General features: G+C 57.4%; 1 protein-coding gene across 2 annotated transcripts in view; it reads right to left on the reverse strand.

Annotated features, from left to right (window-relative positions):
- The window catches only part of KCNC1 (potassium voltage-gated channel subfamily C member 1), a 41,747-nt gene extending 28,439 nt beyond the window's left edge, over positions 1-13,308 (reverse strand). For both annotated transcript variants that reach the window (XM_028116961.2, XM_088017549.1), the window contains exon 1: positions 12,739-13,308. In XM_028116961.2, the coding sequence (XP_027972762.1) occupies positions 12,739-13,308 (570 nt within the window). The remainder of the gene's footprint in view (positions 1-12,738) is intronic.
- Between the last annotated feature and the right edge of the window lie 1,004 nt (positions 13,309-14,312).

Here is a 14,312-nt window from a genome sequence, read left to right on the forward strand (position 1 = left end):
GTCTGCAGAGCATCCTAGAAAGATGCCTCGTGTGCCAGATGGTGAGAGTGATAAGGCATGACTTGAACACCTGTGTTGTGCCATGAACTGCACTAAAGGGCTTTCTGGGCCTTACCTCACTGGGTTCTCACGGCAGCCCCTTGAAGTGGGGGCTCTTGGTATCCTTCCTTTACAGCTGAGGTGGCTGAGGCTTACAGAGGTCACACAGCCAATAATCAGTAGAGCCAAGTTTGGACCCAGACAGTCTGCTCCAGTCTGGCCCGTAAACACGACACTAACCATCTTCTCTAGCCTGACTGGAGTGAGAAGCAGGTAAGCAGCCGTGGGGGGCCATGTGAATGGAAACTGCTAACAGAACCTTTGTCTGGAAGGGCCCTTCACCTCTGGCTCCCACACCAACTTCTCTCTAGCCCCATAGGCCCTGAGAGGACAGCATCCCCTGCAGCCTGGTGGCAGCCCTGTGGGGCCCCACCATCCCTGAGCACAGTTGGTCTTCAGGGAAAAGACAGAGGGTCACCACTGTGGTGAGGCAAGAGCCCCCTCCCTGAGGCCCAGCTTCCTGGAGATGAGGACTGTGCAGCCCCTGAGGCCATGGGAGGGGAAGACATGGGAGGGAAGGGGGTAGCGGGGGAGACACAAACGCAGCCAAGCGTCAGGCTAGCACACCCAGAGAGCCCATGGGGCAAGAGCCTGCTGCCAAGAGCCCAGTGGGGCTGTGGGGGGCTCTGCTCTCCTCTTTCTGACTTACCACCGTCTTTGGCTCTCTGAGCTCAGCCCCGGACACCGGCCTCTCGCCGGGTCTGGACCCCCCAGGCGTACGCACCCGCTCAGGGCTTCTGCATGTCTCACGACCTCTGTTCCCCAGATGTCACATGTCTCCCCCGCTCACCGCCTTCAAGTCTTTGCGGAAACATCACCTGCTCAGGGAGGCCTTTCCTGCCACACTAGTTAAAGTCCCCCCGCCTGCCCTTCCTGGGCCCTACCCTCCGTGATGTATCTCCATGGCACTCCCCACCGTCGGACACACTTTATATTCATGTATCCATTTATTTCTTTTTATTCTCCCTGAACTAGAATGTAAGCTTCTTTTTTTTTTTTTAAAGATTTTATTTATTCATTTGAGAGAGAGAATGAGAGATAGAGAGCACGAGAGGGAAGAGGGTCAGAGGGAGAAGCAGACTCCCCGCTGAGCAGGGAGCCCGATGCGGGACTCGATCCAGGGACTCCAGGATCATGACCTGAGCCGAAGGCAGCCGCTCAACCAACTGAGCCACCCAGGCGCCCTAGAATGTAAGCTTCTTGAGGGCAGGAATTTTTAACTGTTTTGTTCTTTACTCTAATTCCCAGCTTCTAGAACAGTGCCTGCCCCCTAGTAAGTAGGCACTTAATAAATATGTGTTGAATGAATGAATGAACAAATGAATGCTAACAGCAGCCCCTGGCAGGAGTGACAGAGAATGTCCTTATGAGTAGAGTAGGGGTGTAGGGAGAGAAGGCCCTTCCTGCACTGTGGGTGGAGAAGGAAAGCGGTAAGGTGGGGGCACATCATGGGCAGGGGGGCAGGGGCTTGTGGGCAGACCCTGAGCCAGAGTGAAGCAGGAGCAGGGCTGCCAGGCTAGGTCTGGGGAAGGTCTGGATCGGGCCAGGGTCAAAGGGGCATCCAAGGCCATGCACAGGCTTGAGAAAGCTTCCTTTGGCTGCTGTGGCCCAGGCCAAAGCAACATCTAAGCCTGCGCCCAGTGAAGCTCCCGAGGCCCCCTGAGCTCAGCTGTCTGGGGCTGCCCTGGCTAATATTAGCTCATCCCCACCCAGCCTGGCGTCGGCCTGGCGGGGCAGGCCAGCCCGAGCGGGCACCGCCCCCTGGCACCAACAGGAGCCCCGGGCCCCAACAGCATCTAGGGTCTGCCTGGCCCTTGCGGCCAATGCTCGCTGTGCCCACGCATCCCCTGTAAAGTAATGCATTTCATGGCCCAAAGCTGGGATACATGGCCCCTGCCCACCAGCCCCTTCCACACTGATACTCTTATCAGCGTCTCAGGTGCCCATGCCTGGCTCCCCACCACAGATGTCAACAGCCCTCCTTGCCCCTCTACCCTACATGCACAACTTCCATCTTCCACCCCCATCGCCCACTACACCAGGACAGGGGGGCAGAGCTGGGACCAGTGGCCCACGCCAACCAGTGGGGAGACTGAGGGTCAGAGGAGGCCAGGATCTGCCTCTGATGCACAGCAGGTTTGTGGCAGAAAGCAAGACAGAATCCAAGCCTGCCAGGATGACACCCCTGAAATCTGGCCCTTGGGAGACAGACCAGGGCCAAGGTAGGTGAGGTGACCCCCCCCCCCAGAGAGTTATTTGAAAGGAGAGTCAGTTGCTGAAAGAAGGAAGCAGACAGCGAACAGCTGATGGTTTTGGTCTTCTAGAGCCCAGCGCCAGCAAAAAGACAATAATGGAACCTACGATAATTAAGCACTTATTATGTTTCGGGTTCTGGGCTAAGTGCTTAACACATTCAAACCTCTCGACTTCCCTGTGAGTCAGGTGCTATTAATATCTCTTTCGAGGTACAGACAGGTTAGGGAGCTTGTCCAAGGTCACACAGCTGGGACGTGGTGGGACTTGAATGCAGGCCTCCTGGCTCCAGAGGCCACGCTCTTAAGAGACCTGGACTCCAGGTCACACTACCAGGTGGGGCCTCGAGGCCCACCCACTTTCAGCTGAACATGTGACTGGGGCTCCTAGCAGGGGACCTGGGGACAAAAAGCATCCAAGCATCCTAGGCTTTCAAGGGGAAGAGTCTGTGTTGACAGCCAGTAACTCATAAACGGAAGGGGATGATGGAAGGGACACGGAAGAGAAGGGGGGGGATGGAGAAGAAGATGGGGGGGAGAGGGAAGAGCCTGGCTGGCCTCCAGGAGGAGTCGCAAGAGAAGTGACAGTTGGGCATCGGGCCTGACCACCTGGGCCTGCGAACACCGTGTCCGGCAACACCTGTGTCCTTGTGTGAGAGCTCGTGTGTCCTGGTTCGGGACGCACCCCCAGGCCTGACCAGGACACTCTGGTCCTCCCAGCCTTGCTTCAGCCTCTGTCTCTCCCCCATTCCTTACGCTCGGGGATGGAGGCATTGTGTCCCCAGGTGAGGCAAGGAAGAAGGGGGTCAGCCAGTAACAGGCTCAAAGGTGTGGTGCCAATGTTTGACCTAGGTCTTGAACTCCGGCCTCCTTATCCATCCTCTCAATAAATATTTATTTGGCACCCATTACCTGCCAGGTCCTGTTCTAGGTTCTTCTAGTGAAAGAAACAGACAACGAACAAGGTAAATAAGTAAAATACGTTAGATGGTGTTAATGAAAAAGAGGAAAGAGGGGAGCATGAAATGGGGGGAGGGAAAGCCAGGGGGTTGATCTGAGCTAATGACATCCAAGTCCAGACCTGAAGCAGGTGAGGGAGTGGGGGGGGCAGTGCTCCAAGTGGAGGGAACAGCAAGAGTAAGGGTCCTGCGGCAGAAGCACAAGCACTGTGCTGGTGGAAAACCAAGGAGACCAGAATGAGGAGTAGGAGAGAAGCAGGAGAGCAGAAGGGAGATGGCAGGTGCCAGGCGCTCATGTGGAGCCCTGTAACTCTCAGAAGGACTTGGGCTCCTCCCTGAGTGAGACCGGAAGCCAGGGTTAGTAGCGCATAGAGGTGGCTTTGTCTGACTAGCATTTTACCTGGGATGGCCCAGGCTGTGTGTGGAGAAGGAGCTGGAGGGGAACAGTTCACAGTAATCCAGGGGAGGGAAGATGGTGGCTCCAACTAGGGACCTAGAGGTGGAGGAGATATGACGCAGTTGGGTTCTGGGATGCTTTCAACATGGAGGCAACAGAATTTGCTGATGAATGAGAGAAAGTAAGGAATCAAGGACGGTGACAAGGGTTTTGGTCTGAGAACTTACAGATGCAGTTGCCACTTACTGACCTGGGCCTCATCCCCAGGCCTGTCACCCTGATGCCAAAATCTTGGGCACAAGGAAAGATCAGAATCACCCCCCTTGAAGCTCTGCCAACCTGCACACACCCATTCAGGCTTCTCTGTGTCCTGATACTTCCCCTCAACTGGGAATGGCTGCCCGCCTCAGCACTTCTCGGAATCGAGTGTACGTATGATTCATCTGGGGATTTTGTTAAAATGAAGGTTCTGAATCAGGAGGTCTCCGGTGGAGCCTGAAACTCTTCATTTCTACCCAGTACCCAGGTGATGTTGATGCTGTTGGTCAGAGGTCCACGCCACATAGCAGGAGCCCTATGTCCCAGCCCCCAATGCAGAGTCTCCCTCGCTGAGCGTGAGCATCACCGGAGCGTGGAGCCAACATCCTGAGCACCCCTGCCCCCAGATCTAGGAATCAAATTCTTGACGGACAAAGCCCAGGAGCCTGAACTTTTGGAAGCATCCCAAGTAATCTGAGAGTCAGCCGTGGATGGGACTCCTCCAGCAACCACCCCTGCAGCCCCCAGCACAACTACTGCAAAGAGCCCTGCCCCAGGCCAGCCACAACCAGCACAGAAGGAGCTCACAGCAACCGTCTCCACAGTGCCCCTTCACCATTGAAGCTAGCCACCCTGGCCTGCCCAGCCCCTACAGGCTGACATGGCATCTCCCCTTTGAGTGCCCCTCTCTGCAACTCCGAGAGGGATAGCCAAGAGAAGGGCCTGGAGGAGAGGGCAAACAGGTGCCACCTGCTGGGCCTGAGCACGCACACCCTGAAGAGGTGGGCCGCACAGGTTCACGCCCGAGAGTGGCTGCGTGAGCCAGGGATGGTTCACAGTGGTCACAGTGGCAAGCCAGGCAGAGCGTGATTACTATGCTTTGAAGGAATGCATGAGAGCGGGTTGAGAGAGCCTGAATGAATGTAAGAGGAAAGGAGGAAGCTCTTCAGAGCCCTTCCCTGGGGCTCCTGCTCGCTTGGTGTCAGGGCCTTGGCAGGAGAGCTCAAATGTGTCCTAGAGAGGAGCAGGGCTGAAGATGTGGAAGGAGAGATAGGGAAGAACTAACTTGGCTCCCACAGCGACTCTGGGAAGCCGAAGCCCAGAATTCTTAGACTCCTGGAATGTCAGCGCTGGGAAGGGACTTGGTCATTTGGAATGACCTCTGTAGTTTACAGAGGCAAACCCTGCAGCCTGGGGGGGTGGTGAGACTTGCCCAAGGGAGCCTGGGTTGGTTTAATGGCCTGGCTACAGATCTTGTTCTCGCTCAGTTGCCCGATGCCCACAACTGGGGAATTGTCTGTGGCCTCATCTCTCCGTGCATCTGGGCTGGTCCTTGATCCTGACGGCCTGCCTGCCCCCAGCCACAGGCCTCCAGAAGTGCCCCACTGACCTCCAGCTCAAATCATGCAATTCTGGCGACTCTGTGCCCAACCCTCCCTCCCAAATGTGGTCAGCCAGGGCAGGAGTGGCTAGGGTAGGCATTAGGGGCCTTGCGGGATGGGTTGTCACATTCAGCAAATCTAGAAGGGACACAGAGAAGGAAATAGATGAGCAAAGACCCAGAGGTTGGGCTGAAGATGAGGAGGCCAGGGAGGAGCCTGGCAGAAGGGAGCAACTCATGGCCAGGTTCCAGAGCAGAAGGCCTCGAATGCCGAGATGAGGAGGAGCCAGCATCACCCCTCGCTTCCCCCATCTATCTATCACCTCATGCTGGAGAGCTTCGGATCCTCCCTGAGCCCTCTGCCATTTCCCCGTAGGCATATGGAGCCCCAGGGCCTGCATAGCTGGTGGGGGGCAGTGAGGCACCTTCTGAAGACCCTCCTCCTGGGGGCTGCCAGAGCACCTCTTAGCCCACGAGGCTGGACCCTTACCTGCCCGAGTTCAGGGGCCAGAACTTGATGAGCAGGATTCCTGGACAGATTGTGGGGAAAGAGTGTTTGCTGGGGGAGGGAGGGAACAGACGGAAACCCAAGCCTGGGCCAGAGCCCCCACTCTCCTGGAACGGCGATGGGAGGCAGTCCTGAGCAGTGGTTTCGGACAGAGTCCCAGTGTCGGGCAGCCCAGGTCTGAACGCTGTCTCTCCCGCTCGGGAGCTAAGTGACCTTGGATAAGTTACTAGCCTCTTTGAGCCTCAGCAGCCTCATCTGTGACACTGGCGTGATGATAATGATACACTTCCATGGCAGTTTGGTGAGAATTAAATGAGAATATGGAAATGAAGCCCTTAAGAAGGATACATAGTAAATGCTTTCGTAAATAGCAGCCTTTAGTATTATGATTCAAGAAAGGAAAGGGGTTCTAGAAAAATCCTGCTAGGAGGATGATAAGAACAGAACTGGGGCCAACTCTGGGTTGAATGACCTGCAGACATCTCAACCAGCTGTGCTGGGCCCTGGGGGGGGGTGGCGGTGGGGGGGCGTGGAGAAGGGAGGTGGGAGGGCAGCTCACTGCTTCATCTCCCTTCCTCAGGAGAGGAAATAATGGGGGTAAGTAAGAGAACAGCATGCCCAGGTGGTACTTGGTGTTCTGTGAAAACTGAGAGCCACTAGAAATGCAAATGGCCAGGTCCTGGGCCGAGTGGCTTGGGATGAGAGTTTGAGTTTCACTGATTCCCTGTGTGGTCTTGGGCAAGTGTCTTCCCCTCTCTGAGTCGGCTTCTCCTCCACTGGATGAGGGCAGTGGCTAGAGAGGGTCCAGGAGCACCCAGACAGCCCCATGCATGTGGAAGGTGGTTGCTGCCACCCAACGGGTCCCCATGCATCAGGCCTGGGCAGCCAATAGTCCCAGGAGCCTCTTAGGCCCCCTTTCCCTCTGATCCTACCTCTGGGGAAGGGAAGCTCAGGCCAGTGGCTAGCCTAGGGGCTGATGGGAGGCAGCGGCTCGAGGCCCTGACCTTTTGGTCCGGAGTGAGCACACTGGTCATGGGACCGCTCAGAATAGCCATAGCACTATATTCAGCTGTCTTGGGAGGCCCCGAGATCCCTGGCCTAGGCAGCGGGCCCTGAAATGAGCCCCTTCCAGATTCCTTCCCCCACCTCTAAGACAACCCGCCCGCCTCTCTGGGAAGCTCAAGCCAATCTTCCCAAAGCTTCTGGCAGATGGCCGGCCTCCTGCCCAGATTAAGGAGCACAGATACCTGCCTCCCGGGTACAGGACTCTAAACACTCCCTGAGGCATGGGGAAGATGTAGGAGGGCTCTCGGGCCACTGAGCCTGGAGTTAGAGATCTGGGTTTCTGAACCAGCCCCCCACCTGCTCACGATTGGCCCCGGGAAAGCACTCTTCTCGGGGCCCCAACTTCCTCATCTGTCATAGTGGTAGCTCCTATTATACTGAGTTTGTAAGAAGCTTAGAGTTTGGAGCAAGAGATAAACCTGAATTAAACAAAGCTGCTAATGAACATTTTTATTACATACCAGATAGCTTTTCTGAAGGGAAGGACTCTCAACCCTGACCCAGGGTGTGGGGTCTGGGAAGGCATCACCTAGGAACAGTGTTTCAAGCAGGGTGTGAAGGATGAAGAGGTGCAGACCAGGAGGAAAGAGTGATCCCCGGAGAACAGCATGTGCAAAGGCCCTGAAGCAGGGGTGCCTGGCAGAGGCAAGAAACTGAAATGAGGCCAGGGTAGCTGCAGCTCGGTGAGCCATGGGGAGAGCCAGGCCAGAAGAGACTGAGGAGGCAGGCAGGGCTGCAGGGGCCCCAGTACGGTCCAGGGAAGCACCGAAGGGTTTTAAACAGGCAAGGGAATAGACTGACAGATTCGTGAGCTGAAGGGCCCTCTCTCGGTGGTGGCCAAATAGAGAATGAGCTGGAGGGGCCAGGGTCTGAAGGCAGGAGAGCAGTGGGGAACCGCTGGAGGGGTGGGTCTGAGGGGAACAATGGTGGCTTGCACCAGGATGGGGGACGTGGCGACAGAGGGCAAAGGACAGAATCTAGAGAGCCATGAAGTAGAAGGATAATACAACCAGTCGGAGTGATCACGGCAACCAACATTTATTGAGCCCTTACTGCATGCCAGGCCCTGTGACTGGGGGCTCTCCACACAGGACCTCCGTGAGTCGTTCACTAACTCTATCATGAGGCCCATTTTGGGGGCAAAGGGGCTGAGAAACTAGGACAAGGAGACACCGGTTTCTGGTTTTCCACCACTGACAAGGGAGCTGGGGCGGGGGGCTGCGGGGAAGGTATCATCCAGAGACACAAGGACACCTGTGAAAGCATCACAGGAAGGAGAAAAACACCAAGTGGTGGGCACACCGTTGTGGGGGGCACGTGGGCTGGCGGCGGGGAGGGTGACCCAGCAGCCCCTTCTCCACTGCTCACGGGTCTCCTCCACATGTTACCATGACTAGAGGTGGGGCCCTGGCAAGCTCTGAGGTGGGGAGCTGTCTAGGAAGTCCCCGATAGCGGCTCTCTCCCTCCGGGATCTCACCAACACTCCAAGAGCCCCGTGTCAGCTAAGACCCCAAGGGAGGAACAGAAGTCTCTTGCTGGGCTCTTCACTCCGGCCACCAAGCGCATTTCCCTCCCAGGGAGCTGAGGAGGAGTTGGGGCTGCATCGGGTCCCAAAGAGCAGGCAATAAGGCAGAGAGACAGAGAGCCAGCATCAGAGGAGAGATGCACAGTGGGTTAGTGGGGCTTCCCCAGCTTGGGAACCACTAGCACTTCCTTGTCATCTGGAAGGTCAAGTGACTGTCATTTGAAAGGGGGACAGATATCGTCACACACACACACACACACACACACACACACACACACACACACACACTACATACTAAGGATACTCTCTGGCCTACAGAAAGAACAAGGACCACCATTAGCCCTGACCTGACACAGAACAATGTTCCTGATGAAAACGAGCAAACCATAGATAAAACCCAAGGCCTGCACCAGCCCCCAAGGCAGAGAGAAAGGCAGGTTTCAAGGCAGGCCGCCCCAGGCTTTGCCAACAGCCCTGCTCCCGCACCCTCATGGCTTTGCTTGCCAGGACTGCCGTCCCCTGCCATCTGCCTGGCTAATTCCTACCTGCCCCCCAAAGCTTACCCTAGCATTGCCTCCTCTGGGATGGGGACTCCTCTTAATAGCCCCAGGAAGCCCCTTTGTGGCCCTTACCACATAGTGTCACCATCATGCTTTGCTTGTGTGTGTCCACCCCTCACCCCGGCCTGTCCCAGCTCACCTCCCCACCCCTCACCTCCTCAGCCTGGGTGCCCAGGAAAGCACAGGAGAGAGGACCCAGGGAACTGGCGGCTCTAGCTTGCACTGTCACCCCTCAAGAGGTCAGATGGGACCTCCCGCTCCAGCCAAATAGCCCTTACCTTCCAGGGCCAGCAAGAAGGCCTGGGTGGGGTAGGGTGGCCTCACTGTCTGTCTGATCCACGCATCCACAATGGCCTGGGCTAGAGCAGTATTTCAACTGAGGACAGGTGTGAGGAGCAAAACCACTCACTAAGGCAGCTCAGGAGGACCAGGAGATAAAGGGAGCAAGCAGGAAGCTGGTCTGGAGTTTCATCTTCCTCAAGGTACACCCACACCTGGGCAACACAGGGTCTCTGTCACAAGCAATCACCCACAGCCACACTGACACACAGAGCCTCACACACACGCACGCACACAAACACACAGCCCGAGCCACACGCAGGGTCCCCCACCCCACGCACGGCCGCCTGCACAGATGGTCTCATGCACACAGCCTTACACACACACAGCCTCACATGCAGAGCTCCACACGTAGTGTCACACTCGCCACACACAGCAATACACACACAGGGACACGCTCACCTCAGGTTCACGTCACACACACACACACAGAGCATTTCTCTTACACGTACGTCTCCCTCTCTTATGTACGCGCTCTCTCCCACGCTGTCTTGTTCTCACACACAAGGTCCATCTCAAAACACACAGAATCTGTCTCTCTCACGTTCACACAGAATTTCTGATACAGAGACTCACAGAATCTCTCTCACAGAGTCTCACCACAAACACGCACACATGCGCGCGCGCACACGTGCACACACACGCACACCCTACTCCCAGTCTCACTCACACGTATTTTTATTCTTACCCAGCCTTTTCTCATACATATGAAGAGTCTCTCACACCCACAGAGAATCCCTCTTACACGGATATCTCTCTCACACACATACCGCTTTTCTTTCACACACACATGCGATGTCACACACATCCAGGATTCTGGTCTAGAATCTAGATAAAAATTCAAATCCTGACCCACCAGTTTGGGGAGGGGGGAGGGGTAAACAAAGGTGACAGCAGCAGCAGCAAAGATGGAGGGGGAGGAAGGACAGGCAGCCGGCTGGTCCCTGCGCAGATGAGCTGAGAGAGGCAGCGCAATGCAGCTAGGCCAGCCTGGAGTGCAGCAGGAAGCCTGGGTTCTAATCCAGGCTCTGCCTTCAGTTCTTGAGTGCCCTTGGGCAGGTCCCTCCTCTGTGAGCCTCAGTGTCCTCATATGTCATCCAAAGGCATTAGAATGACTCTATGAGGCTACTGGGAAAAGAAGGCGGGTGCACGACGGTGGCGGGGGGGGGGTTTCTAGCCCACCTCCACCTCCCCACTACACCCCAGCTCTTCCCTTAGAGTCTGCTCTTCAATGAACACTTGAGACAATCAGGACTTTTCTGTAAGGTTTCGAACACCAACAAGACCCCAAACCACACTAACCAGCCCATTTATCTGCATGGGGTGAAGGCCACCCCATGGCCTAGGAACATGGAGTCAAGTGGAAGAAGATGGACAGTGATGGGGCTGGAACCTGCCCCACATTGTCCCCTGCCTATCCTGAAAGTCAGGAACATAGCTCAGAACACTAAAGCTGAGCCCAAGCCCTGGGGTGGGGGGATCCAGGCTCTTACTAGGGAGCCAGGTAGGCAAAAGGACAATGAGGAAGTTGGGCCTTCTCCTTCCTTCCTGGGCCCAGGAGGATGGTCATGGTGGTGAGATGCTGTCCAAGGTCAAATGCAAGCTGAATGGTGGCTGCTCTAACCCAGGCCTTTGCCCAGCATGCCCCCAGCCCCAACATGTACTGGTTCAACCTCCCAGTGCCCCTCCTCCTGCCCCTCCCCACAGCTCAGCCACAGCCTCCAGTTACATAATCCCCTGGCTATGGTGGCCTCTGTCAGGAGAGGAGAGGGGAGGGTAGACCTCTGAGGGTCCCAGTCCATTCTGGGAATGGCAGGGAGCTGGCAGCCAGTTCAGGGGAGGATGGGGTCCCAGGAAACCTAGGTTCTAGTCTTGCTTTGCCTCTAGCTCCCTGAGTGACCTTGTGTAGGGTCTTCAGAGGCAAAATGAGGGGCTTGGTTCTCCCCTTTCCACCCCCGCCAACACACACATCTGTTCTAGGATTTAATGTATAAGACTCTGTCCTGCTGCCCCCTTCCTCACACGCTAAAACACTGAGTGTTCTACCTAAGTCACAAATCTACCAGGCCTGTGCCTGAACAGCCCTTTTCTCCCCGTGGACACCTCAGTGCCCCCCAAGTCCCCTTCCCCCACTGATCCCCAGCACTGATCCTGCCTCCTCCCCTGCCCCATCTTCCCAACCTTGGCTCCAGGGTACAGGAGGGAAGGGATGTGGAACAGTAAAAAAAGAGCAGTGGTTTGCCTAGTAGGGGGTTCGGTGGGGGGGGGCTCTGCTTTAAATTCCCAACTCTGCCCCTCCCCCTCATGCTTTAGGCCCCATTCAGACCTTGCAGAGCTCAGTGAATGCCAGGGGTGTCTCCTCCAGGGTAGGTGGTTGCTACCAGTGTTTCCCTTTTGGGCTCAGTGAAGCAGTAAAGACCTTAGATTTCACCAGACCCCCTCTCCCATTTTACAGATGAAGAAACCAATCCAGAGAAGCCTCTGAGAGGCCAAGGTCAGCAGCAGGGTGCCCTTTCTCTCCTGCAACAAGCTGCTATCACTAAAGGGGAGTGGCTGATGAAGACACGCCCACCTCTCACACACCTTCTTGCAGGTTCCCCTTTAGAACCCCCCACTCTTCCCCTGACTGGTCCCAGAGGAAGCACAGGCAAAGCCTAGCGGCCCCCTCCAAAACCCTTCCCTTTTGATGAAGAAGGACAGGCTGTGTTCCCAGGAACAGGTCTCAGAGGGGCCACATCACCCTCCCCACAGCCCAGGCCCATACCAACTACCAAGCTATTAATTAGCCATAAAGATTCCCCCTTCACAGCAGCCTGAGGTTGCTCCCTGGGGAGGGGTGGTCTGTCTCAAGCAGCAGACCAGGCCAAGCCCTCCTCTACAGGCCCTGGCCGGCTCCAGATGCCTTTTACCTGGGAGGGAGGAAGGGCTGCCAGCTTCCCTCCCCACACCAAAATCTAAAGGGCAGTTCACATCTTCCCAGTGTACATCTGCAAAGACACAAATATGCATGCATAGGCACTCCTGCACACTCAAACATACAAACATGTTCTCTCATTCCCACTAACATTTTACCTACCCAAATCGACACCACCATACTTACATAAATATGCACACACAATCTACTCATACACACAAACACCCATTTGTACTCACTCATACGTATTTAATTTGGAAATACAGACACAGACCTTACATACCTACAAAACTAGTCACTCTCGAAGAGCAACCTCTCTTTTATCCCCCCTTTTATACACGTTCTCATATGTACACACACACACACACACACACACACACGAACACACTCCTTTAAATTCTGACTCTCTAGGCGCCAGTTCTCGAATCCACCCCCGCCCCAGGGAGGCAGAGGATCTTCTGATGGATAGGTTGTCACTTACGCGTGCGTAGCGGGAGGAGTAGGGGTCCTCGAAGAGCGCCCAGATGCGCGGCTGCCAGCGACGCCAGAAGCCGCCTGGCCGGCCGTCCGGGGAGTCGCTAAGCGCCAGGCGCTTGGTCATCTCCAGCTCGTCCTCACCGTCGCCTGAGTCGCCGGGGCCGTCGGCGTCCGCGTCGTCGGCGCTGTTGTCAAGGGGTGCGCCGCCAAAGCTATCGAGCGCCTCCTCTGCGTCGCGATGCTGGCGGTAAGTCATCCAGCAGCAGGGCTCCACGTCGGTCTCGTCGATGCCCCAGAAGGCCAGCTCCTCTTCATAGAGCGGCCCGCACACGTCGGCGGGGCAGTGCAGCTTGCCGGTGCGGTAGTAGTTCAGGATGTGTGCGAAGACGCCTGGGTGGCGGTCGAAAAAGAACTCGTCGGCGCGCGGGTCATAGTCGAAATGGCTGTGGGCGTCGGGCTCCGCCAGCCAGGCGAGCCGCGTGCCGGGCAGCGTGCGCAGCGTCGAGCGGTACGTCTGGTGGCGCGTGCCGCCCACGTTGATCACGATGCGCTCGCTCTCGTCCCCTTGGCCCATCGCGGCGCCCCCTTAGGCATGGCGCGGCCCAGCGACACCCATGGGAGCGGCCGCCAGGGGGAGTTGGCACCGGGGAGGGGGGCGCGGGGCCTCCTCCCCCCTCCCCCCAGCCGTCGGGGGGTACAGAGGATGGTGGCTCTGGCCACCCCAAGAGCGACCCAAGCCCCTCGGGGCGCTTTCTGTCGGGTGCTGGTCCAGGGGAGTGTGCGCGGGATCCCAGGGGTCTCTAGGCGCCAGATGTGGGGAGGGAGCGGGTCCGGCTGCGGAGGAGGCAGAGGAGGAAAGAAGGGAGGAAGAAAGGGAGGGAGGAAGGGAGGAAGGGAGGGAAAGGGACGGCGCTCAGCGGCGAGCCCCGGGAGGAGGGAAAAGAGGGTTGGGGGGCCGGGCTCCCGTCCCCATCTCAGCGGGAAAATGAAGAAATTGACACAAAGCTTTTTTGGGGCTAAGGTCAGCTGCTCCAAAGGCCGGACAGATAGATCAGCCCCCGGAAGGGGGAGGGGTGGAGAGGGGGCCGGGAAATTCGCGCTCTGCTGTGCGGTGGTCGCCGCAGCGCTCTCTCGGCGCTGGGGAGATGGATGACCGTTGCCTTCTTCCCTGCGTGGCCGGGCTGCTGCTCGGGGCGCAGGGCGGGCTCCGGCCCCCTCCCTCTCTCCTTGCCTGGCTGCCTGCTCCCCCCGGCGGCGGGCGCGCCTGCCTGCCCGCCCGCCCTCCTCGCTCCTTCTCCCCGCCTCTTGGAGGAGATGGCGGGCCCCCTGGGCAGGGGCACCCGGGGCGCTGCTCGGTGCGGCGGCCGCGGAGCGCTGCGCTCGGTGCGCGCTCCGCCTTGAGCTGGGCTTCCGCGGGGCTACGCTCTGGCTCCGGCGGCGGTGCTGAAGGGACAGCTCCCGGGCTGTGGCGGAGCTGCGCGGGGCCGGGCACGGGGTTTCTCCGGGCTGGCTTCGGTCTGCGAGGCCGGTGGGCACCGACTCCGGTGCCTGTACGCCCCGCGCTTCGCGCCCCGCTTC

Source organism: Eumetopias jubatus, unplaced genomic scaffold (assembly GCF_037043125.1).
Source record: "Eumetopias jubatus isolate StellerSeaLion01/CBP00866 unplaced genomic scaffold, mEumJub1_p1.0 scaffold_13, whole genome shotgun sequence".
Taxonomy (NCBI): Eukaryota; Metazoa; Chordata; class Mammalia; order Carnivora; family Otariidae; genus Eumetopias; species Eumetopias jubatus.